The sequence below is a fragment of the Strigops habroptila genome, chromosome 7 (genome assembly GCF_004027225.2).
Source record: "Strigops habroptila isolate Jane chromosome 7, bStrHab1.2.pri, whole genome shotgun sequence".
NCBI classification, from domain to species: Eukaryota; Metazoa; Chordata; class Aves; order Psittaciformes; family Psittacidae; genus Strigops; species Strigops habroptila.
Window position 1 is genome coordinate 15,865,577 of NC_044283.2, and position 26,458 is coordinate 15,892,034.

Consider the following 26,458-nt stretch of genomic DNA (forward strand, 5'->3'; position numbering starts at 1 on the left):
GAAGACATGGCACGGTTAGGGAGAGATATAGAATAGAATAGTTCAGTTGGAAGGGACCTACAACGATCATCCAGTCTGACTGCTTGACCACTTCAGGGCTGAGAGCCAGATATGCCACTGCAAAACTGAGGCTTCAGTTCTGAGTGAAACCCTCCCAACATTTGCATCATTTCTCAGAAAACAGGATCAGAAAAATTCAGATTATGTGCTTAACACGGTGCTCACCAGTGCAGGCTTTGGTCGGAGCACAGCATTTCAGAACTGCCTGGCCTAACTGAGATGTGCCGCAGGTGCCCTTTCTCACAGTCAGCCTGTTAAAGACAGAGGATCGGTAAGCAATTATTAATAATTTATTAATAATTTATAGTTAACATTATTCTGACACTGCATAGCTTCTTCTGTTTAGCTTGTGAGATTTGAGTCTTATTTTGTGTTGGCTTTTGACTAAGGAAGAAAATCGCCCTATTTAGAGAGGAGGGGAAGGGTCTAACTTCCCTCTTGCAGAGAACACTGAATCTTTCGTGAAAGGATTTCACACGGCCTCAAAAACCCACAAGTCACACACTAGTCTTAGAAATTCATGTGACAACTAACCAAGACTGCAAGGGACAGAGAAATACCTCTTTGTGTGTCAATGAACTATATTTTTGTGACCACTGCGAAGTTGATAATTGCCTTTGGTAAAGATGAATTCAACACCTATCATTTAAAACCAGATTAATTTAGAGGAAACAGGCTGGGTTGTTTGATTTCAGCTTTTACTCACACATTAGCTCGAGCATGTCTCTGCGATGGGGTCTTTGTTTGAGCAAAGGCTTCGGGAGTTTTAGGGGTAATTTCCTGAGATTCACTTTTGTGAGTTGCCGCTAATAACTTTGCAAAGTTTAACTCGGGGAGGTCACAGCAAGATGAGGAGCAGAAGGAAAACAACAGCGAGGCTCTCGCCCTCCAGTGTCGAGCCCCGAAAAGCCATTGTTCGGTTTTAAAAAGTGTCCTGAGCCCGCTGAGAACAGGGCGGTGGCAAGTGGGCTCCTGCTCGGGGCTAGCGGCACCCTCCGCCTCGCCCTCCCGGCTCTGCCGGCCGCGGCTCGGAGTGGCCGGTGGAGGCGGGGGTCAGCCCGGCCTCCTGCCAGCGCCGGCACTGAGCCCGCTCCGGGGCGGGGGGGACGCGCGGTGACACGCTAGAAAGCTGTGTTCCCTTTGCGCTGGGGGAGCAGTTGCTGCTGCTCCTCAGGCAGCCCTCGCAGGATGCCGTTCCGGCAGGGCTCTGCCCGCACCCGGCAGCGCACCGTCCTGCTGGTGGGGATCGTGGTGCTGCTGGCCGCCCTCGTCCTCGCCGTCGTGCTGGCCTCCATCCTGACTCACGGGAAGCCAGAGGGCAGTCCTGAAATGCTGAAGTGGAAGGACAGAGGGACCACTAAGAATCTGCAAGAAGTCATCCTGGGAAGATGCTACAACTACGTCATGGCGCGGCACTCTGAGCTGGGGTGAGTAGTGGTCTCAGTTGTGCATCGGGTGTGTACAGTGAACAGAAGAGAGCTGTCTCCCACCTCCACCTGTCCGCGTCCACTAGGTTTGCCGTGGCGGAGGAAAATCAGGGGAGTAAGACCCCCGTTTGCAGCAAAATGGACAAACTCAGATAGCAACTGTCAGTGCCCGAGTGGTGGCTTTTTAAGGAAACTACCTGCAGAGCCAATGTAATACTAACCCTAGGTCAAAACGTAATCAGAAATGCATTTTGCAAATTCCTTAGAGTCATAAAATCAAATAAATAAAAATAGAAATAAATAAAATAAAATAAAAGCTGCATCCTAACAGGTTTGAGTACATGGAAGTGAATCAATTTGCTGTAAAGTTAATCTGCCAAAAATCCTACAATGTGTGACCCCACATTCACATAACCAAAACTACAAGGGAGAGAGGAAAAGGAGAAGATTCAGCACAGATTTATAGGATAGACAGAGATATTAGAAGGGCATTGGGAAATATCTTGGGGTTATCCAAACCAGATGTTTTTAGTATGTGGGCAGGACCTCACAATGAGCACAGACAGCATGCGCAGGGAATGCAGACTGATCACAGTGCCAGCGCTGCAGTCCCAGGCGAAACCTTCACCCAGGGGTCGTCCCTCCTCAGCCCATCACAGCAGGCAGAGTAACAACCCAAGCAGCCCACCGCTCCTCTGCTGCAGAAGGGGATTGCCTGGGCCCAGGTCTGCAGTAGAGTGTGAAGGCTAAGAACTGATTTATTGATCCTCTTCACTGTAGGGAAAGGCGGAGTATGAAATATGGCGTGCTCCGGGCCCCCTGCAGGTACTGGGGACACCCAGACTCTCCAGACGGGATCCAGAGCAGCCAGGCTCTCTCAACAGAGACCCATCCATCTCTTCTGTGACACCAGCCACCCTATTTGTGCCCACAGTAAGCCTCCAGCAGACATTTCCACCAGTTTGGGCTGAGCACCATGGGGCTGCCCCACACCTTGCTCAGGTGACAGAACCCCCCGGTCCTTGTCTTAATAAAGGCAATTGTCCCTCTATTGTCTTCATGACTTTGAACTGATGGGAACAAAGCTGTACGTAGTTTGCTTTCTGGTGCTGTACGGAAAAGCAGCATTTGAAGGGAAATGGACACATGGAAAATCATGGCCCGAGCATGCAGAGACTTAGGTTCACACTTTACATTAGACACCTAAGTGGGTTTAGTGAAGTAAAGGAGGATTCTTTTACAAGTAAAGTAAAAAAGTTCCTGAAGCTTTTGCAAAATCATGTACATGCTCCTAAAATCAAGCATTAATTTATTAGAGAAGTGTACACTCGATATCTAAATCTGAAATTATTTTGAAGCCTAATAGCCTTTATTACTTATGCTTGTTTCATTCAAATTGGGGTGCCTAGGATGTAAAAACCACTTTTGTGTGAATATGTTTTCAGCCAATGTCGCATACGTTTTCATTCATAACGCAGTCTGAATCTGAACCACAAATATCGCTGGGAGTAATTTGTTTAGGCCATTATTTCAAGGACGCTATTTAAAAAAATCACAAACCCATGATCATGAGTTTTCTAAAAAGGTTGTTTTTACAAGGCATGACCTTTTGTGCTATTCATAATCCAACGGTGTTTAGTAGCTTCGTGGCTGTGAGCTCACTTTCTTAAATGACTTCTGTATAGTAGCACCCTTTTATCTTCTTTCAGAGAAAAATGTGCTTGTTTACATGCACTTCAAATGTTCAGGAGGTTCCTGAACAGAGAACTAAGCGTAGGTGCTTTTCTGGGAATCCAACTTGAGATTCCTCCTTTCTGCTCCTGCTGAGCTCTGTGCAGTTTGTCATGTAACCCACTGCTTCTGTCACTGGCGCTTTCTGATAATGAAGTGGGTGCCTTTAGGACACATCAGAGAGCCACGTATCTTTTATCCTATGCTCTTTCATCATTAATGTAGGCCTTGGATCTTGCTTCGTGTGAGATCTTTGATACACTTAATCAAAGATAAGGAGTAGGAACAGGGAACTGCAGAAACTCAGGCAGGCTTATGAGCTGAGGAAGGTGTGTCCTGTGCTCGGTTAGGATTTTCCTTGCCATTACTCCAGCCATGGGAACCTCACTGCCTTGTTTAGAAATCTTCTGATCTCCTCATAAGTTTGTCCAGCCTCTTCTTGCCCTTTTAATCTTAAACAAACGTGCAGTTGTTTAAAAAGCCCTGGGGTTAGTGAACTCATGGACATTTCCTCATATTTTTACATTTTATATCAGAGCCACTTTTATATCAGAGCCACTATCTTTGACAATACTGTCTTTTTTTAATAGCAATTTAATCACAGCAGTAGTTAGTGAGTGTGACTATTTACTACATTTTGGAGTGCCATATTTCAAATTGGAATAGATAGCAGTTTTTGGAAAAAATGGGGACTGTTGACATATGAATATGGACTTTCTAGATATCACAGCTGGAGATAACAGAGGCTGTGAGTCTACAGCCCCCATTTAGCTCTACTTTTGCAACTGTGTACTGTAACTCATGTGAGAAAGCCATGGACATGCTAATGTACACCTTCACCATCACGGCTGCTTCAGTCCTAGCAGATACCTCCTTGTGCTTTCCCTCATCTTACTGGAGCCCCAGACACTATACACAGTGGGCATGCTCTGGTCATGCTCTTCTCTTTTCCAGTATGATCTGTGGGCTGAACCCAAGCCCAGTGAGGCCACTGAAACGATTGCTGCTGTCTGCAGTTGAGTTTTGTGGGCACCTCATGCAATCAGATTTTATCCTGTTGATTTGCTTATTCTCCATAGTCATCAAAACATTCTGGTTCTGTATTGAACTCCCTCACTAAAGAGCAGTTCTCAGGTGCTGTTTACAGCCTCCGCTGATGATAATTCTGTTTAACTGCCTGTGTGCAATACAATCCTTGGTTTTGTTTCTGCTGCTGGCTGGATGACTCTTATCATTTGTACACATACAGTTTCCTCAGTTAGCCTTCCTGCTTAGATCTGTCATTGCGCCAAAGTTCAGGAGGAAGAGGCAGGGAATACCAAATGTTTATGTAATGCGTTTTCAGTATTAGTCCCATTTTCTAGGAAAAAATGTGGATGGTATAGCGGCAGGCTTGGGTGATTTGTTACCTGCACACATTGTTGCACATCGAGATACTGACATTAAAAAGCAGTTTTTCTTTTTGCCTTCCCTGGAAAACACTGGCTGCTGCCAGAAGACAGAGCTAAAGCAATAGTTTCTCACAGCTGTGTAGTCTTATCTTTTTTCAACATTAACAAAATCTGCAAGTTCTGCTTTCACGAGTCTTGCCAAAACCCCTACTCATCAGCCATGGCCATTGGTATGTATTGTAGTTTTGTCCGGATAAAAACGAAAGGCAGTCTGGTCTAAACGAAGGATTTGACCTCACTGTACTTTGTGTCCTCTATCTCAGTAGTACGGACTCCCTCTTGTGGCTGTCGCAATTCTCATACTCTGGGTCTCATGCAATGCAAATCCGAGTTTATAAGAATTTATCCCCGGTATAGTCAGAGGAGGGAAGGGCGATGAGGTGCGCAGAGCTGCACGATCACCAGCACCGGGCTTGTGCAGGGCCAGCTCAGCACCAGTCATTCAGCACATCAGTGCTGGTCCAGACCAGTTATGGCCGCCTGAAAACTTACCCATCGCTCCAAGGATGCTGTTTAAGATGGTTTTGCACCTTGATGCCTGTTGAGGGAGAAGAGGTAGTAACAGACATAGTGTGAAACCTGTTGATACGAAGTTAACTGGTTTAGTTTTCCTCTTCAGCAAGTTTTAATTGGCAGGATGAGGTCAAATATGGTCAGCACTTTGTGACCTGGGGAAGGAAGGGAGAAGACATGTTAGCTAAAAGGTCATAGTCACTGATCTCCAAAACACAAACAATGCTCTGATCCACCCAAGCTAGGCCAAGCTTGCAAGGATCTATTTAAAACTGGCTGAACCTCTAGCAGTGAGAGAGCATCAAGGATGCAGACAGGGAGCCACTTCAGTAACGTGTGTGACTCTCCAGGCCCAGCAATCCTACTGTGCCTGACTAAGCAGTGCAAACACCCAGTGATAAAGATGCAAAGTGTAGAACTTCAGTACATTTTCCATGCAGTGCTGTGTGGACACACAAGATGTATTTCCCCCTTAAATACAATTGGATCAACAAATGTTGTTTTTATAGTTAGTGGCAAATTCTTGTTATAACAAATTATAACAATGTGTAATTCCATTAAATTTAGTAAAAGTTGGTGCATGTCCAGGAGAGATTTGCCTTCTGACTGCATGTTCATGAATGAATTTTGCATTTCCATTCCTTTGCAGCCTGTGGAGATGGAGGTACATTTTGTCAAAAAGAACATACGGAACATAATTTTGCGTGAGATACTATTGCACTTGCAGAATAATTTCTTCCAGAAAGAAATCTGGGTTTTGTTGTATGCTTACTTTTGCATTTTGCCTTCATGCTTTGCTAGGCATTTTTATTCTGATTTCCTTGTACTTGTTCACTGCTTGTTAGCACTTTCACATTAAGCATGGCTCTAAACAACAGCCATGATTCCATTCAGTATCACAAAAAACTTTGCTTTATTTTATATAACCAGACATTGTACTGAAACTTGCCTGAGATTTGTCTTTTCATTGAGAAAATATGCCTCACATAAGAGAAACCTTTACTGAATCTTCTGAAAAGATGTACTGAGAAGTACAGTGTTACAACCTAATAGTAACACATTAGCACCCTAGTAGAGTGCACTGCAGACTTCTAAAGCTTCTCAATTTAATATACATCAAAGTGCAAAGGATTTAGCTTTTCTTCACTTAAACAAACACACTTTCTTAAAAAAAATTGAATTGTTACTGTTATGCCATCTCTTTTGATTCCAGAGCAAAAAAATGGCTTCATTTACACTATCTGTGGAAAAGGATGTGGGTTTCTGGTGGCCAAGCTGAACATGAGCCACCAATGTGCCCTTGTGGCAAAGGTGAATGGTGTCTTGGGCTGCAGAAGGAGGAGTGCTGGCAGTGGGAGGAGAGAGCCGATCCTTTACCTCTGCTCACAATACACACCTGCAGTGTTGGGTCCAGTTCTGGGCTCCCTGGTACAAGGGAGTCAAGGGCATACTTGGAGCATGTCCAGTGAAGGACCATGAAGATGATTGAAGTGTCTGACATACAGGGAGAGGCTGAGATAGCTGAGACTGTTCAGCCTGGAGACGAGAAGGCTCAGGGGGATCTTATCAGTGTGTATAAATACCTGACGGGGGGAGTAAAGAAGAGAGAGAAAGGCTTTTCTCAGTGGTATCCAGTTGCGGGACAAGAGGCAATGGAAATAAAATTTGGAGTGCAATTAAAATACAGGAAATTCCATTTAAACATAAGATAAAAAAACTTCGTTGTTTTTTTTTTTTTTTTCTCCTTACTGTGGGGGTGATCCAAGTGTGGAACAGGATGCCTGGAGAGTTTGTGGAGGCTCCATCCTTGGAGATACTCAAAACCAGACTGGACATGGCCCTGGCCAACCTTCTCTGAACCAGGGGTTGGACTCTGTGGTCTCCGGAGGTGCCTTCCTATTATTCTATTTCTTAGAAAATGCTTTCAGACTTGCAAGAGGTCCACTGGATAACTTGGACAACCAGTGGTGCAAAAGCGTTTTGGCTCATCTGTAGTGGCAATGGTGTGGATATCTGTTGCTGCTTTTGGTTTGACTCTCAGTATTAATATGGACACTGCATCATCATAAGAACACACTGCTCATTAAATGCCCAAGTCAGAACATATGTTACAATGCTTCAGTGTGCTCTCTTAATAGTCCCTTCCCTACTTAATGTGCCAATGTGTTGACTTTAGAACCTTTTCTGTGTTAATCTTGTTATACGAAATGTGCGTAGCTCTATTCTTCATTTCCTTTGTCCTTCAGTATTTATAACAAGGTCTTCATTTACAATTGTTTTCCCCTGATTTGTGTATGAGTGACTTTGACTGCTCTTGTGATTTCTTGGTAATTACGATATAATCATTATCCTGCCCATGGCAGGTGGGCTGGAACTAGATGATCTTTAAGGTCCCTTCCAACCCAAGCCATTCTATGATTCTATGATTGTAAATATTAACAAATGTTTGAATCTTACTTAAAGGTACATTCCCATACTGTGAAAAGTCATCCAATTCTGTGCAAAGCTCATACTCAGTTTTGCACAGAACACCCTCCCAGCCTGTAACTCCACTGACAACAGCAACCCAAAGTCAGAAAGTCCTGCAAATTTAACAGGGAGATGCCAAAAGATGTATTGTCTTTTCTCCATTTCCTGCATCAATGCACTTCTGAAGAACAGAAATGCTGCTGAGATCAGAATTTATCTCTTGCTTTGGCAGCCATATGTCAACTCATATGTCTGTTGTCTATATTAAGTTATAATAATATGTAAATTGTTATTAAACGACTATGTATTTCTCATATACTCAAACTTCTTACATTTAGTTAACAGTGGTTAGATATTTAATGGTTCTTGTTGCAAGATTGTGTAGGATTTCAAATATTTTTTCACATTTGGGTTAGCCTACACATACTGCATCATGATTACCCCATCATCATACATTAAAATCTCCTAGCAGCGAATATCTTCTTTGGTTTTAATCCCAGATACCAGAGAGAATATCATTCTGTCTGTATTGGCCTTTTACACATTAATCAGAAGTATTTGTTGATGCAATACTGTTCAACTTAGTTTTCTACTGCAACTCTATGCAGCTATTCAGCCATGCACTGTCAGTTAGCTACTTGGTCTTTGCCTTCCCTCTCGTTTATTGATTTTACAGGATTGGCTGTACAGAGCAATGGCTGGTGGCTGTCTATATTATGGAAATTCTTAAATGTTTGGATGAGCCAATCTAAGAGCTTGTTGCTGAAAGAGGGAATCCTATTCCCTCTCACCTCTCCTTGCTTCAGTTGTCCTGTAACATCTGTAGAGATATCAGTGAAAACAGCCGTGTTCAGAGGTGATACTGTTCAGCTGTCATTGCTAAGGTATAGTCAAAACTCAGGAACTGTTTAATGTCTCAGAGCACCGTGGGGAAATATAACTTTGCTTATGCATAGGGATAGGAGGAATAGATCCATTTTGCCTCTAAGATCAAATGAAAATCTACCTCAAGTGTCCAAGGGTAGAAACAGATGCTAAAGATGCAGTTTATCTTCCCAGGAGATGACACCAAAATAAGGGATTAGCAAGGAGCTCACTCACACTTGTACTAAATCTCTGATCTGCTCCCTTGTCCTTGTCTCACTGACACATGCCACCCTTGAAGCAGGGACTTCTGACTTACTGCGCTTATGGCACATCCCAGCAGTTTTAGTTCTATAAAAACCCCCAATGTACTGCAAATTCATGTTAGGGGGAAAAAAACTAAAAAAGCATCTGCAGCTGCATTAAGCCATTGAGTGTTTCCTAACTGTAACATTCTTTTATTTAGATCATTCTTATAGATGTGGTTTTCCGAGTTCAATATTAAAGATAAAACAATACTAATAATACATGTTCCAATCAAGGGATAAGATGCCAGCTTAAATTTGTTCCCTTTATTATCTGTTGATGACATGGCCCTCACTTGGAAGCTTAAACTGTAGAGCAGTTATGGCTCTCTGTCAAAATGCAGTCCAGGTGAGACTTCTGCCCTTCTAGAGGCTATGTCCCACTTACAGAGCATTGCTGAAAACACCATCTGCTCAAGCAGCTTGGTTTTTCACCCAGGAAAGCTGAAATCAAGCCAGAAAAATAATCTGCATATGTAGATGAACTCTTCACTAGTTTATAGCTGCCACCTCTTGGCTCAACCCTTCCCGGAAGGGTGGTAAGGCTTAGTGTTGCCCTGGAACACTGATTCCCAACTCACATAAAATACTCTAGCAGCTATAAATCAAAGCCACCAGTACACCTGCCCTTAAAACCTTCTCATTCCTGCCAAAGGTTAAGGACTGGTGTGACGAGGAGCTATAGATTTTTTCCAGGTCATTCCTTTGACACAAACATACACAGTCCTGAGGTGCACCCAGTGGAAATCTCACCTTGTACTTCTTTTGCCAGACTTCCAGACACCCCCTGTCTGCCATGGGGATTTTAATTGCTCTGCCTTTAGGTAGCCTTCCCAGAAGTCATCTTCCTCTGAGGCAGAGTTTTGGATCTCTGTCTCTATCCCCAGTCAGTTCCTCCGATACTTTCTTTACTGGCTTATGAACTATTTAATTAGCAGAGAGCAATACTTACAAAATCAAGCTGCCAAAAAAATCAACTATGTCATTCTCATATTGGAAAAAAGTCAGTTACCATAAATGTTATGGTGGCAGACACTTTGCAATAATTAAACTAAGTGGGTAGTGAGAGGCTAGTACTCATTGACGACACTGGAATTGACAGCTCTTCCATACTTTTTTTCCTTCATCCTTTCCCTTGGTAGTTTTTGCCCTCTCCATTATACTAATGCTAAAACCAGCAGACAGTAGTCTGTCTCCTCAAATCCTCAGTGATGGCAGCATATTGGCTGACCTCTCTTCATGCACATCTGCCTGATTTTTAGCACAAAGGTACCCGATGGGAGATTTTAGGTGCTAGAATAGGAAGGAAGCTTATCTGTTGCATGCAGGTACCCATTTTCTGACTCAGTGGTCTGGAGGTGGGTCACCCGGCATAAAGAGCTGCAAACCTTTGGTGCTGACCTCAGCTGCTTCTCCTGAGAAGTCCCTTCTCCCGCATGATGGCAGTGTTCGCCTTGCGTTTAGCTCCTCGCACAGGATGCTCCTGTTGACTGCAGAGTCCAACCACAGCTGCCGCGGCTGGGCTTGGCAGCAGCTCCACAACAGCTACTCCAGAGCAGCAGTGAGGCATGGCGAGGCTGGAAGAGGGAAGGGACAGCAGAAGGGAAAACAGAAATGTTTAGTGCATAAAAGGCAGCAAAAGGATTTTAGATTAGAGAGGGCTTCTCAACATAGTCATAAGGGCTATTGTTCATTGCGTGATTTTTGACAACATAGAGGCATAGCTACTTGTAAGCTCACATGAAAGAAACAAACTGAATATGGATGTATAAATTGCACTGCTGTCTATAGCCATCACAGTTTACCTAAAAAAGGCAGATAAAGTGGCACACAGCAAAGATGTACTGTTAGATGCAGAAATATTGCTACACCATTTAGATGCTTTGACATGCATCCTCCTTCTGAAACGTCTGGGCTTTCACAAGTGAAGACGATGGCTTGGACTCCCAGCAGACTGTGAATTGGTCTTATGCCTTTGAGGAGCTTGCTTATAACCACAAACTTCTCACTGGCTTTTTAAAGAGCCATATTTCTGAGTGCTTAGGTGCATATCTGCATTACTGTTTTGGCTCACAGTGGTAGCAAATGAGAAGGATTTTCTTACACAAATTGCAGCTGCTGGTGAGGTTTGATCTCTGAGAAGCTACTTGAACGGCTCAGGGCACTGTGGCCAGCTTGAACTTCAGAGCCACAATTAAAATCTCAGTGTGGCCTGAAGACATTGCCATGTTTTAGAAGGAAAACACAGGACCTTGGGAAAGCTCCTATTGATGGCAGGGGAAACCATGTCTCATGGGGAAAGTGTCTCTGCCTGGTAAAGTAATTTGAACAATATGGGCAGGACTGATTGAGTTCTCCAGAACAAAGCCTGGAAGTAATTTTTCACTTGTAAATTTAAAATGCTTTCCATGCTTAAGTCTCTCTCCCAATTTCTGAGTAAAAAACTGGAGGCAACATAGCCCAAGGAAACACTGCCCTTCTTAAGATGTTTTTAGCATCCAATATCAGTCCAGTGCTGAACTGAAAGCAAGACATTGCTCATGGTGTAACTGAAATCAGCAGGATGAAACTTATCCTTGGTATTATACCAATTAGGTCGATTTCAATTGGGGATGAATTTGCTCCATCATGTCCAGTGAGAGGAAAAAAAAATAATTACAAAGTAAATAAAAAAAAAATACATATTAATAGTGATTTCCAACATAGCTCAATACCATCCCATTCCTTTAAGTGAAAGGATACTCTTCCAAGGTTAGCCAGACCAGTATACTGATATGCAAGAAATAATGATGCAGAAGATGTCTATTTTTCTAATATGCACATTAAAGTTTGGCTCTGAGGGTAGCTGCTAATGGAAATATTCTTGGCCCCAGCTTCCACTGAATAGATTAATGTGATATTCCTATAAAAGGTCAATGTATAGAAATACTCAAATTCACTGGAAAAAGCAACTTCTACTGAAATGTAAAGACAAATAGAGGATATGCTTTGCAGCATATATAACATTTGGATTTAATAAGGAAATGTAATTTTAATGGTTATTTGCATCCCAGACCTTATTTGATGCTATACTGAGTGCAGGATATAATCTCTGTCTCTAAAAGGTCATAAAGCAAGTTCTGCACACCCCACTAGTTGCAGGTTCAATTCTTGAGTTTACAACAGGTTTCAGTGTTCCTTCTAGTCAGTTAGTTATTATTTCACATTTACCAGCATTTCCCAAACTCTATTCATTAAAAAAAAATTTGGAAAAAATTAAACATAAAATTAGAATATATTTATTTTGCATATTATTGAATTTGGATTAAATATTTCAGATTCTGTAGTAGAATAAAAGACCTTAAATATTTCAGCGTAAACAAAGTTAGCCTCAAAGGAAGAAATCCATTATGCATAAAGATATGATATTTGCAGATACAATGCAGAATTAATATGCAACCCAGAACACAAAAAAATCAGGGAAGGAGAGCACATGGGCCCTGCAGCAGAGTGGTAAGTAAGTGTATTCATCATGGACTCCCGTATCCAAATTAGATTAATTTAATTAACTGGTAGACTGGTGATCTCTTTTGGATCCTTCCTTTCTTTTGTAAACCAAGAAAGAAAACTTCTGTGGCTGAGAACTTCCCAATAAGGAGTTGGGAGCAGCCTTAAGAAGACAATTTGTTTCTCAGGCATTTTTTAGGCAAGGCAGATATGCCTGTTTCAACCTGAAACTGCTCTTGCTGGAATTCTTAGCATTCCATGTGCCAGCAAACTTCTCATATTGTGTTTAGGAGGCCCAGAGCTACAGCAGATCTCTGCCCTTAGTTCTGCTCAGTGTCAGTTAAATGCTGCACTTCGGACAAATATTTTCTTGCTGTGCTGGAAAAAGGCACAGGTGAAACCTAATTAATAGTGTCTGCCTCGAGAGTGAGGTTGGACAGAGTGGCATATTTTCCTGGAGCTGAGATTAAGAAGTCCTAAAGTGTTCTCACTGCTTATTTTTTTCATAGATCTATCAAAATTACAGTTCTATGTGGCTGGTAATCTCTTTGAAATATGAGGCAAAACCTGTATTTCATATCAGACAAATAGCTTTCCAATGGGAAATCAATGAATTACTATATCAATTGTAAAATTATACACTTTGATAGGTGATGAGAGTGAAAAAGAAATATTGATTAGCTTTTTTTATGTGTTTTTTTACATTGAAGATCTGTATTTTGATTTCTAAAACAATGCTGAAATTGCCTAGTTTCTATAAAAGCCTGTCTTCATGCCTAACCATTCTTCTGTGTGGTACAACTAAAAGCACCACATCGATTACTGGCTGTAGAAGAGCTTCCCCATTTGAAGGCTAAGCACTTCTATGACATTAAACACACAGTTTTCCTCAGCTCTGCCAGGGCTGTGGATAAAGCCTCTTCTCTCATATCTGAGTGACATTCATGCACATCATCAAGTGCTGATCTTGGTGTCTTGAAGTGCTAGAAACCTGATGCTCTGTACTTGTGATTCAGTAAGCTGTCTCGGCAGGATTGTGAATCACCTGGATGGTTGTTGCCTTGTGCTTCTTATGGACATGACTTGAGACCAGCAGGAGAAATGCTTTGTATGGTGTTGTTCACTCACTACTCTGCTTTGGAAATTAAAAAACCCAGGTTTTTCTTAGGATTCCTTGAAAAATATTTTGTTTTCTGAGACCAAGCTTAAAACTTTGTAATATGAAATAGCAGGTAACCAGCTGTCACCTGTGGCTCTTACATTGTTATGTATAACACATTTCTGGAGTAGCTTAAAAACAGAAGTCCTGCCAGGAGGACAAATCATTTGACAGAAATCATGAACCATATAAATGTCTGTGAGATGCAACAGTGCTTACAGCCAAGCCCTGCAATTTCTCTTTACAATACCATTGACTGTGCAAAGTAAAGGGGACAGCTGCCTATTCGTTAATGCCACCTCTAAATCAGCAGGATCCATCTCTTTTGGCTGATTCACTGTGGTCATGTTGCAATTCTATGTGTCAGGCAAAGGTATTTAAAACTTCCCAACGAAGTACCACAGTTGGGAGGATGGCCTCTGTGGGCTACTTACAGGGTTTACAGGCAGAGACAGGCTCCTCCAGGAGAAAATTTAATACACCCAAGTTAAATTCTGCTAAGTAAAACATGTGAATACTCCCTGACATGGCTGTGCAACAGCAAAGCAATGACTGTGCTCTCTAGAGAATCTGCAGCTTGGCTTATTTCTACAGTGACTGTAACTGAAAGTGCATTTAGGCTCCTGAATAAAAGACAATAGCCCAGTAAAAAATCATTATTGTTATTAGTCATTACTTACCTGGAGGTAAATTTGGTTCATATAAACAGGAGGCATGGTCTCTCACTCAGCTGGGGCTACCCCTGTAACAGACTGGCATGGTAAGAAATGAAATTCAGCATGTGGCCAGAGCTGCCCTGCTTTGTCATACAGCCAGAGAGCTGCCTTTTCCCTGTCCCCAGGCTCTGTCCACATTTCAGACAGCACTGTACAGTGGCAATACCCAAGCTTGTTTCAAATCAGCAAGGTCAGGCTGCAGGATATCTGCAGCCCAGATAGAGTTCTGCAGCATAATGTGCTTGGCTGCCCCAAGAGGGAGAGATGAGGACATATCCACCATAGACCCTTCACAGGCGAGGACAGGAAGAAGCTGGGGCAGGGAAACCTGCTGTAGTAACCACTTTAGTGGTATGACCTCCCAATAGCCAATATCATGTATAATGCTAGGTTAGATTTGTTACTGCATAAATAAAGGCAGAGCGGAAGGAAGGCCAGGGACATCTTGCTGTGGATTGCCTGGTCCTTGCCAGTATGATACTGACCCAAGCCCCAAGATAGAGGCATTCCCTTTGGTATGTAGTGCTGTCAGGTGCTGTCACTTTCTTCTGGACACAGAGAGAGTCTGGCCTCCTCTTTGTGTGATGTTTCTTTTGCATAAGGCTTAGGAAGGGAAGGAAGACCATTCATGTTCAGACAGCAAGGGAACAGCCAAGAGCTGACAAGTGGCTCTGGGTCCCGCAGTTTGGAAGTGGCCCACGTAATATAGCTCAATTCTTTGTGTTCCAGTTTGCTCATCTGATGCTCAGATGGGCACCCAGTAGAAATTGTGATCAAGTTCAGTAGTAGGAATGAGATCACAGGCCTGTAGGGAAGATTAACTTAAAAATGTTTGGAAATCTTCAATGAATTACTGCTACATTTCTTAATCCCTTTAGGACTATTTTCAAGACTAATCAAATTCCACATCCTACATGTTACCCGCCTACCAACTGGTAACAAAGCCTGCAGCTGCATGTCTGTCACATACTAATTGATCAGTACTATTTTTATAGTGCTCTGAAGGCATTAGTCTCTTCACACAAGACAAAGTCCATTCTTCAAAAGGCTTTTAGTGGGAACACACTGGGAGAAGATTGCAAACAGTGAAGAAAGAGTGGATGAGTCAAGGACAGTCAGAAGAGCTCCATTCAGACAAGTAGACAGTAGGATAATGCAATCAGTGTTTTAAATTTACATAAAAATAGGAAGAGAGGGATGCAGAATCACTGCGATACTGTCACTGCTGTAGTGAGATGGGCAGGCTTTCCACTGGGCCTGAAACTATGGGAGCATGAAAAGGAAGTATGCCCATGGAGGACACAGCCTGGCAAATAAATACTACACAAATAATAACTATGAATTATCTTAATGCAAAGTTTTCATTCATTATCTCAAGTACAAGAAAGCAGATGTTCTGAGCCATCCCAAACATTGTATGTGGCAGCTTCAGGAAGGGAGAATGGCACTACTTCAATACAGAGATACAATTGCTTGCCCGCACTGCAATGGATTTCCTCTTGGTAGCACGAAAGAACTCTTGCTTCTGTCAGAAAAGGTGCTTTGTTTCCTAGGCTGTTGAAGTAGCATCTTAAGCAAATGTAGGCTGAGGTGATAGAGTGTGTCATGGCATGAAGCAGTTCCCCTCAAGTCGTTTTAGTGGAATTCTTCTGACTCATGCCAGTGAAAGCAAAAGGACCAGAACTTGTAATGCAGTGGAGGATCAGCATGAGACTGGAAAAAACTACTGGAAACCAAGCACCTGATCTGGATCTTGGTTATACGTGTATGAATCAGTTGTGGCTCCACCAAAGTCAATACCTGCAAATTAGTGCATAAATGAAAATAGTATCAGGTCCAAAACAGCCAGAGCCCTGCTTTTGTTTTAGATAAAATTATAGATATTATTTCTGTAGAGTTGAATGCTCCGTAGGGAGACACATGAGCATATTTTTGGCTCACTGTATCTGAGGAGGTAGTATTCTTCAGCCATACTTTTAAAATGTAGAAGCTATAGTCTGCCACATGTGCTTCTCATGATTTGATATGAATAATCAAGAAATGTGATCTTCTGGTTATGTGATATCAGCATGGGTATTTTTAGGGGACAAAACCATAGAGGACATTCAGATACTGCAACAGTCAGTAATTTAAAATGCAGGAGAGAGAGAAAGATATTTTAGAAGTGCTCATTCCTCAGTTTATACTTAATTTGCTGAAGATACGCTGCTTTTGTAACAGATAATATATTTTTGTGCCTGAGCATAATTAGAACGCCTTTAAAATCTGATCCATAGTATTTGACCATAACAGAAAGAGATTCTTTCATAGCCATAAATACTCATAAATTCTAATTAACTATGTTCTAATCTTTTGACAGAGATAAGGATTGCCTAAAAATATGGGAATCATTAAAAGAGGCATTCATTTACAAGAATCCCTGTAATATTACATCAGAAGATTACCAGCCTTTAATGGAGTTAGCAAGTCATCCTATACCCTGTAACAAGGTAACATTACAATGCATGGTGGGTTGCTTAAGTAGGATTGTTGAGGGATGGCATGTCTGTGCAGTGGTCTGAGTGATGGGATATTGTCCGTAATGATTGTCAGGGTCTGTAGGCCCACGAGGATGTTATTTTGCTCTTGTGCTTGCTGCAATAGTCCTGCAGTTATCACCTTTGGACCCAAATAACCCTGTTAATTCTCCAGCACTGGAAATCATCACTATGTAAGGCTTGAACCAAACCTCAGTACTGGTGTGATCCTGGTGAAGTGGTGGAAATGTCCCTGTTCCGTGAGCGTACAGCTCTCTGTAAGGAGCATGTGGTCATGCTGCTAGAGGGACACTGCTTCCGAAATGCTGCTCTTCCATGTGCAGTTCAAAAGCACACTACAAATTAGGTGTTTATCCTATGAGAACTAGTCAAAATCTTTCTTTAAAAACACTTTACAGGCTGAACACTTCCATTTCCACAAAAAATAACCACCCAAAAATATTTTGGAAATGGGAACGTGGGCTGGAGAAATAAGAACTTACCCACTAAGGTGAACATGCAGCATTTCAGTAAAAACTAAAACTCCTTCATTATCATGAAAACTTTTTTTTTCTCCAGGAGAATTTCCTGAGCAGCTCTAGTATAAGTATCACTTACTAAACATTGTACCTTATTTCACAGTCACTGTTTTGGAGCAAGACAAATGACCTCGCACATCGTTACACAAAATCCAATCAAAATTTCTTTACCTTGGAGGACACCTTGTTGGGTTATATGGCTGATAGGGTTTCATGGTGTGGAGACCCCTCTGCCCCAGGTAATAAGTCCTATTTTTCACAAAACAAATACGAACATTTGAATTCCAGATTATTCTTTCCTTTTTTATAGCTAGACCTAAACACAATCCTTTTCATGTATCCTTTTTCTTGTAATTCAGTTGAAAACCTTAATTGTATTTTCTGTCCCATGTTATGGAAGCCTGAAGATAATACTTAGCTCTCAGGTTAATTTAGAAAACACAACTTTGGCTGTTATTAAAACACCAAGTTGCTGCTTAGACTAATGGTCACATCTAACCCTCTTTATCTAGTTTACTTGCTTCCTTCCTTTGACTTCTATGGGACAGATTGCAGAACAAGATTGCCATTCAAAAAGGTTCTGGCTGTAGGCCAGTCAAAGTGGCAGGGGTGTATGCAGGTACCCTGGGGTAACTGCTGCCTGCATGACTCCTGGGTTGATGTTTAAGGTAGCAACCTCTAAACTGGGCTGGAATTACTGAAAATGTTGAGCAAAGTTTAATTTTGCAAGGCAATCAATCAGACAGTATTTGTCAAGAGCCAACCTATTTCTCACATTTATGACTACATGTCTTCCCGTGTCAGTTTTCTGGGAATTATTTGCATATGGGGCCTGTAGCTGCCTCCCTGAAATGTGTGTGAGCATACAGGAAGACCTTTGAATGCATGCAAATTCCTTTTCTTCTTAAAACCCTTGCCTTATGTAGCCTTCTTGCTTTTGTAGGGGCAAATCTTTTGCCACCATTAATCAGTTCTCAAAGCCATATGAACATTGCAACAATATTTGCTCTAACCTTAGCTATTTTATGAATGTATTTCTTCTCAGGAATCAACTATGAATCTTGTCCAAAACGAAGTGAATGTGAAAGCAACCCTGTCTCTGTGTTCTGGAAATTGGCATCCAAGATGGTAAGATCTAGAATAAATCTCCCCAAATCCAAGAACATTGAAATGGACTAAGTTCCTGACACTGCCAAAAATGCGAGTTTGCAGACTGGACTTAGAGAACATGGAATAGTAAAAGTTCACATGAACTTTGGCTTCGCATGCTAAAAATCATGGCATTGGAAATTTATATTTCAAAGGTCCCATATTGTATGTACAATATTGAATGTCACTGTAGTTGAGGTATTCTTATTTGTGGACTGTGTGCTACTGTCTAGAACAACACTTGGCAGACAGCTGGAGCTTTGCAAATAATGCTTACCATGATAATAATCACCACCTTCACTAAATCACAGGATGGAAACTGCTAAAATAAAATATATTTCAGCATGTTAATGTTGAGAGCAGTGCCCAAATTGGCACAGGAACATTCAAAGCAGCAAAACCCTTGCACCTTCCTGAATAAACCAGAAGAGTATGTCTTCCCACAGCAGTATCTGGCAAGGTTCCTACGATATTCCCACCCGTATACACATGCCAACTGCCATCACATGAATGAGACCCTGCTAGTCCAAGTTAAGCAGTTAGCCTGACATTGTTCAATCAGCACTTTGCATGAAAAAAGTGCCAGGAAAGAACCCGCTCTCCTGTATCAGTTTAATTTTACACGTCTCTCAAGACCTCGCCCTTGATATGACTATTAGTAGCTGACTGCCCAGGTGGAAAGCAAACATTCTTGTATGCTTCAGCTCTCATGTACATAAGAAAATCTACTCATTGTAAAACAAAAATTGTTTTGTGGGTAAACTAGTGTACATAATTTTTCCAAGGTCAAAATAGTTTCTATGTTCTTATTAATCACCTCAGTTCCAGCATCCAAGAGGGATAAACCACTACACAGAGCCAGGCTTGCTCACCTGCAGGCTTTCTAGTCCAAATTTAAAATCTACTAAAACTCATGATTATTACATTGGAAAGTTACACATAATGAAACTTTCCTGCAGCTTCACAGCTCCCGAGATCTGCATTTGAGCCACATTATTTAGATGTATGACTTGGAAGATTTGATAAGTACAGTCCCCTGTGTTAAGCTTTTTAAAAATTCTTTGTCTTACTAATGGATTGCATATCTAGTGAGTACTTTATGTTGTAAACTTAGTAGTCTTTAAACATTCAGACGTGAGTTTTAAAGAATAAAAGAACAGTGATTACACGATCCAGTAATTTAAAAATCAAATCAAACAAAACTCAGCAATGAGTTTGACTAAAACCACTGGGGAGAAAATTCCCAAGCCACAGAAGAACACAGCATGAGTCACAAGGTAATGAATACATGATGGTTTGAGCATCCTTAAACTAGTGGTACCTCTGTTCTGGCTCGACCTCACCTCCGGAGTTAAAGCAGGGTTATTCCACGTTACTACAGCTTCATCAGGCAGCTGAAGTTGCTGGGGCTCTGGAAAGCCCTATAAAACCTGAAACCAGCAGTGACAGCAAAGTTCCTATACTGATTGCTGCAGTCTCAGACTGCCACTTCATATCTGGCTAATGCAGCTTTATCACAGTTTTGCCATAGCTTTTAGAGGCTTTTCTTTTTTTTGCACTGACATGTTCTGCAAAAATATTGGCCACATCCTGTACTCACATAAGTCAGTTCTGATGACACCAAAAAAGTTACAGTAATTTCTACGAGCCCTGAGCCTGGTGTGGCTCTGCTTGTAGTACCAGAATATAATGTCCATTTGCTTTGTTCAGTTTGCAGAAGCAGCATGTGGTGTGGTTCAGGTGATGCTCAATGGATCAATAGAAGCTGGAGCTTTCAAAAGCAGCAGGTATTTACTCAGCATGCTACCATCCATGTTTCTGTGGGGCCTGTGTACTGGTGAACATGTCTTTGCCAGTGAGTCCCAGTGCAGAATAGAATCATAGAATCACAGAATAGTCAGGGTTGGAAAGGACCTTAAGATCATCCAGTTCCAACCCCCCTGCCATGGGCAGGGACACCTCACACTAAACCATGTCGCCCAAGGCTCTGTCCAACCTGGCCTTGAACACTGCGAGGGATGGAGCATTTACCACTTCCTCAGGCAACCCATTCCAGTGCCTCATCACCCTCACAGTAAAGAACTTCTTCCTTATGTTTAATCTAAACTTCCCCTGTTTAAGTTTGAACCCATTACCCCTTGTCCTACCACTACAGTCCCTAATGAAGAGTCCCTCTCCAGCATCGTTATAGGCCCCCTTCAGACACTGGAAGGCTGCTATGAGGTCTCCACACAGCTTCTCTTCTCCAGGCTGAACAGCCCCAACTCTCTCAGCCTGTCTTCATACGGGAGGTGCTCCAGCCCTCTTATCATCCTCGTGGCCCTCCTCTGGACTTGCTCCAACAGCTCCATGTCATTTTTATGTTGAGGAGATTTTGGTAAACTCATATAGGGCTCTAATGCATTGGTTGTTGTAGAGCTGATTCACTTAACTCCTTCTGTACAGTGACTGTAATTGAAATCTGTCAGAGGGTATGCGGGTGGGGTAACCAGTATGCTCTTACTGCACAAAGTAACTTACTTACTACAGTGTATTTATTCATTGCGAATGAGACATTTCTAACTGTTTATGGAGTTGAATGGATTTTACCCCTCCAGACTGTGCAGTCTTGAATAATATTGAAAGATATTGAAGAATATGCTGGCTGGGGGAACAGCCATGTTCATTTCCCTTGCTCCAAACCAAATCAATAGCAAGTAAATCATATAAGAGAAAAGGCACTAAAGATGGAAAAACTTCAGCTTGTTTCAGTCTGCAGACGGTTTCAAAGGTTCTCCTGATAGTGAAATAAGAATGGGGAGAAAATATTTTACCATAAGGCAATGAAATAGTCTATGAAAATCTGCTAGCAAGATAATGTTCTTTCACTGAGAATAATAGCAGCACAAGTATTTGGGTAACATACTCTGTACATCTTTCTCATATAACTAAGAATGTTTTGCTTTTTCATGTCTCATTCTTACAGCATCTTTGGAAGTATTGAGATCTTTAACCTAAATCCAGATAAAGTCTCTGCAGTACACGTTTGGCTTATGCATGACATCGGTGGACCTCAGAGGTAAGTCACATGAAACAGCGAGCAGTGTGCGGAAGGCAGATGGCACAACTCAGTTCTGACAAGTGGCTGTCTAACAGTAACACTGTCTTAAAACCTGCTCTACATTCGCTCTCTTAGCTGCTTACTTTATTGTGAAGAATAACATTTGTACTGTTGTTTTCTTTAGTATTTTTCATAGGTACTTCTGAACTGTTACACAATGACATTTCCCTTGCTTTCAAGAGGTCTTGTAACCTTTACATTCCTTCTAACCTCACTGAGCTCTACAGACCTTTAATGTGGGTGCAACACAGAAGCCACAGAGCAGGCTACATTTGCAAGGCTGAACAGTGGAAAATATGTTTGTCCACAGGAATAGTACAATTATGCTGAGCAGAACCATTTTTGATAAAATAATTTCAAATGCTGGCACAGGTTTCCCAGAGAGTTTGTAGAGTCTCCATCTGTGGACCCCAAGTGGGTCCTGGGCAAGCTACTCTAACTAATTTTGCTTGGACTAGGTGATCTCAAGCCATCACTCAGTCCCTTATCAAAACAGAGTAGAAGCAGTCACAGGCTGAGTCAAATGGGTAGGAGGTGATCATATCCTGCTTCCACCCCTGTTTTCTATATGCTTCATCCTAGCTTATGTCCTACGTGGGACTTAGCTGTAGGTTTTCATGATTTGCCCTTTCTCATCATACAGAGGACTTGATCCCTTTGTCCTTCCAGAAATTGAATGAGCTTTATGTTGTACTCCTGTGGATGGAGACCACCAGCAGCTCTGGAGCAGTTCTAGAGCACATGGAACTGTGAATGGAACTGAGTTATTTCCCACAGATATCTTCCTGCACAAATTTCTTGCGCAAGACGCACAGCAGGATATTGCATAGTTTCTACCAGCAAAGGCCCAATGGTATCCAAAACTCCACACACCAACAGACTTTACAGCACATTAGCAAACAAGCTTTTAAAGAATCTTATCTGAAATAAAGCAAAGTGATATAGTGTGGAATGTAACTGAGCTTCTTGTACACACAAGGAACACAAGTAATGAAAGACTTCTCTCTTCAGTGAGTCTTGCTCAGGTTATTCCATAAAGAGGTTAAGAAGCATCTTAGAAGAACGAAACTTTCAGATCACCTGTGAAGACAATTACAGGTAATTACTTGCTCTCATTGGTGATGACTTGTTAACATAAAACTAATGTTGCATCTCCCTCTTGACTCAATATAGGTTTACAGCAAGCTAGAGCAGACTCCCCGCTTACTGCCATCACATCTTTTTGAAGTGGCTGTGTGATCCTCAGGAATTTCCACTCTGGCTGCTGACCAACACATGTTGGCTGGGTCTAGGGCTTGCTCTCTGCCCTGCACTTGCCATTGAGCAAATTCAGTTGGAATCCAGCCTCCTTCAACAGATTCTCATCTGACCAGACTTTTGCCCACAGTAATCAGAACCAAATAGGCAGCTTTCCTCCTGTTGCATGCAGATAATGTATTATGTCAAGGATGGTCCTTACTTGCTTCACTGTAATTTTAGCTTACTTTCTATCCAGATGCTTTGTCAGAGAGTGAGGAATGAAACATGATAAGCATAGTAATTACTATAATTCACCAGTGTCAGGAGAGAAAAACAGGAGCCCGGGAAAGAGCAGCTCAAGTTCTGACTTGTCTGAAATCTCTATCTGCCTGCTGAGGAGGTGGAAAAGCCTGAGATCCTTTATCCCTCTGTGTGGTTTCAGAGACCTTCACAAGTGTTCTTTCGTGACATTAGAAAAGCAGCAAAGGTTCAATATTACTCATATCTTACCTGTCAGGAACAACTTCTCAGAGTGAAGAATTCATACGTGGGCAAGAACATTTCCAAAGTAAACAAATATTTCTATAAACCACTGAACTCATTACATTAGTTTTAAATAAAGAAAAGTTGGTCTGCAAAGGAGACAAATGCCTCATCTGGTGATAGAACTTTAATCCTGATGGCAGAGCAATATATTCCTGTTCAGGTATTGCTGAACTTGGTTACTGGGTGCTCTGAACATTATGAGAATATTAACACTGTTGTGGTGCATAAATCTGCCAAACTGTGTACTCACTTGCTCTTTGGGCATATGCAGTCTTTAACCTGTAAGTAAGCACAGATTATTTCAGCCTATGATGAAATAAGCTAGAGGACCAGAGAGGAGGGGGAAATATGAAGTAGCTTAGATCCGTTGTGGCTTAGAGCAAGGAGAAACCTCATGAAGAGTTGTTGACATAATTATTGCTGTGGATCACAACTCGCTTATCAAGATAGTATAACAAATAGGGCTTTTTGTCAGAGATCAACTAACACATACATAGACAACTGTGTAGAGTGACATGGATAATTAATTTTACTATTCTTTATAGAGATCAGTAATAAACTAAGCAATTTGTGTGTGCAGTAAAATTCTTTGGGATAGACCATATAAGTTAGCTTCTCTCCCCTGAAGTCATTTCAAACAGAACCATGTGGCTCCACATCAGCTGAGCATCTGGTTTTTCATGCCATGTATCAATTGATGCTGATCATTTTCTCTTGCTTTTGTCCAAGTCAGCAGTGCCTTCCAGAAGTAATTTAAAAAATAGATTTACTGATGTACTTCTAGTAAAAAACCTAATCCTATCTGATATTGTTAGCAACAGCTTTACATTACAGCAGTAGGGATTACCACTGGGTAAGCAAGATGGTGAACTTCCAGCATGGCAGCAACTCTGTAGTCTGTACAAGAGACCTTACCTTTTTTCATAATTATTTTGTTACCACATCATAGCTGACATGCTGTGAGTTCACACCCTACTTTGTTTTGTACTCACCTGCTCTAGTCCTTAGCCCCTATAAACATCAAAGTTATCTTTCCACAGCAAGATCTAAAAAAAGTACATCCTAAGGCATCCACTTGATAAGCACAGATGTAACATGCACTTTGACTTTCATGTTGCATGTAGTAACTGTGGAGCTATTCTGTTGTACTTGCAAAGTGGTTACTTAATTTTTGTTTGCCTTTGTGTCTTATCACAGGCCAGTTCAGCTCCTTCAGTGTGTGCATAACCCTGAGCACACAGACTGCAGACTTTGCACCAACTCCACGGCAGCTCCATGAAACGGAGTCCTCTGCACTACTGAAGTTAACTGTGTGTACAGCTGGAAAAGATATGGCTACATAGCTTAGGGTGATAAATAGTAGTGTGGAGTGTACAGAGTCCATAACCAGAAATCCTTGCTGTGATACTAACAGCCAAATAACAGCAGATGATACTTTAGGTGTGATGACTGTACACACACGCCCACAACGCACTATTTCAGAGAGGCCAGGGGAATGTTCAGTGGTTGAGGGCAGAGGCTTTGCCCTGGTTTGCTCTCTCCTGTACAACTCCACTTGTGCCTAGGGGCTCAGAGTGGGGATTCCCTGGGGTGTGCACGGAGAAGAAAAAGAATTTCCAGAGGCAGAACTTGCTGGCATCAGCACCCAGCTTCCTCCTTGCTGGAAAGCTGGGTGGAAAATGACCAAAGCATGCTACATTCTCCCTGCATCCCAGTGCAACATTCCCCAGAGGGGAACATTGCCCCATGGCACATGGTGTAAATCATGTTTCGCCCAGAGACTGTGATACCTCTGAGCAGCTAAAGCAAGCAAGAGGAGAGGCAGAGCGGTTCTTACCTTTTAATGGGTATCACAGTAAGTGGCTGGTGAGGAAACGGCTGAGCTGAGCCAAGAAAAGACCAGAAACCACTCAGAGGGTTGCCAACAGCTGTAAGGACATGTCAAGTATGTAGCTAGGGAGAGAAAATAGCCAGACTGACTCAGATAGCCCCACTAAAATCCTACTGGAAACACCACTGCAGTTCACATTACATTTCATTCTTAATATAGCAGCAAGTGTAAGCCTCCCAGCTTTCAGAAAAGGTCCCTCAGGCCACAGCTTGGCCAGCCACTGGAATAGATACAAACATCAAATGGTTGCCACAATAAGGAGTCTCTCTTGACCTCAGTTTCTGAGGTGAAAGGTGATGCCTTGCAGTGTATAATTCACATGCATGGACATGCCATAGTACGTCGAATCAGCAGGTTTCATTGATTTTCTTTGATTTCTATTCTACTGCTCTCACATGCATAATCAAGTGCAGGTTTATAACAAAACAAAGATCTGAGGCCAGCTTGTGCCTTTGTGCAGTGACATCAACACAAAGAGAACTGAGCAGGTGTTGCTACAGATATACTCCCAGGTGTTGCAGTGACAGTGTAACTAGCAATTGTCAGTTCATTAGGCAGACCTAGGTTTCCATGATCCCACAGGCAGAAGGTTATAATGCTCTGTTTTAGTGACTACCCAGAGTGTGAAGCATCTTTATGGAACTACACAAGTTGGTGTAATTTCAAGTACCTCTAGAGGAACCTTTTCTCTGTAATACACAAGCCTGCACTGAACATAGCTGGACCAGACCCAAGGCCTCACCCATAATGTTTACATTAAGTGAAACATATTTTTATTTGCGTTCTGTTGTGCAACTACTTGGATGTATCAACATGGACACATACCAGTGCTTTCAGATACGTTATTTCTGACTATAGGTCAAGAGTTTGTCTTCATGCTCACTTTTGTACCTCTTCTGTTGTAATATAAAATGTTGACTGTAAAATCGAGATCTGTAATAAAATTGCTGATGGCAAACATTGTTAATTCAGTTTCACATTCTGCTCAACCTCAGACTGAACATGAAAGTAACTCACTTCCTAAAATTAACTGAGAAATTCTTTCCACATATGAAACTCTTTATATACCCACCCAGGGAAGCAGAGAAAGGGCACAGTGCGCAATCTTCCTCAGACTGTACTCTCCCTACCTCACTCTCCATCCTATACAGAGAAGTCATCGTCTTTATAGGTGTCTGGAAGTGAAACATCCTGTGTCTTTATCTTGAAAACAGACATCCAGATATATATGTTGTTCTCAGACATATTAATTAACAAACATGACTGTTCTTATCAGTGGCTAGTAGCAAAATGCTAT

At 41.9% G+C, this 26,458-nt stretch overlaps 1 protein-coding gene across 1 annotated transcript; it reads left to right on the top strand.

The window, feature by feature from the left end:
• The first annotated feature begins 1,188 nt into the window (after window positions 1-1,188).
• On the top strand, window positions 1,189-26,119 carry CD38 (CD38 molecule). Its single transcript, XM_030492519.1, has 8 exons — window positions 1,189-1,487; window positions 16,541-16,670; window positions 17,340-17,475; window positions 18,282-18,364; window positions 20,096-20,172; window positions 21,351-21,443; window positions 22,497-22,583; window positions 24,468-26,119. The coding sequence occupies exons 1-8, from the start codon at window positions 1,249-1,251 to the stop codon at window positions 24,547-24,549; spliced, it is 927 nt and encodes a 308-aa protein (XP_030348379.1). The 5' UTR covers window positions 1,189-1,248; the 3' UTR covers window positions 24,550-26,119.
• Window positions 26,120-26,458: the final 339 nt, after the last annotated feature.

Bases quoted from the DNA above. Each gene is read 5' to 3' on its own strand.
- CD38 (XM_030492519.1), top strand. From the start codon at position 1,249: ATGCCGTTCCGGCAGGGCTCTGCCCGCACCCGGCAGCGCACCGTCCTG. The intron at 16,671-17,339 runs GTAACATTACAA...CTTATTTCACAG, and splicing joins ATCCTATACCCTGTAACAAG to TCACTGTTTTGGAGCAAGAC. The intron at 18,365-20,095 runs GTAAGATCTAGA...TGCTTTGTTCAG, and splicing joins GGAAATTGGCATCCAAGATG to TTTGCAGAAGCAGCATGTGG.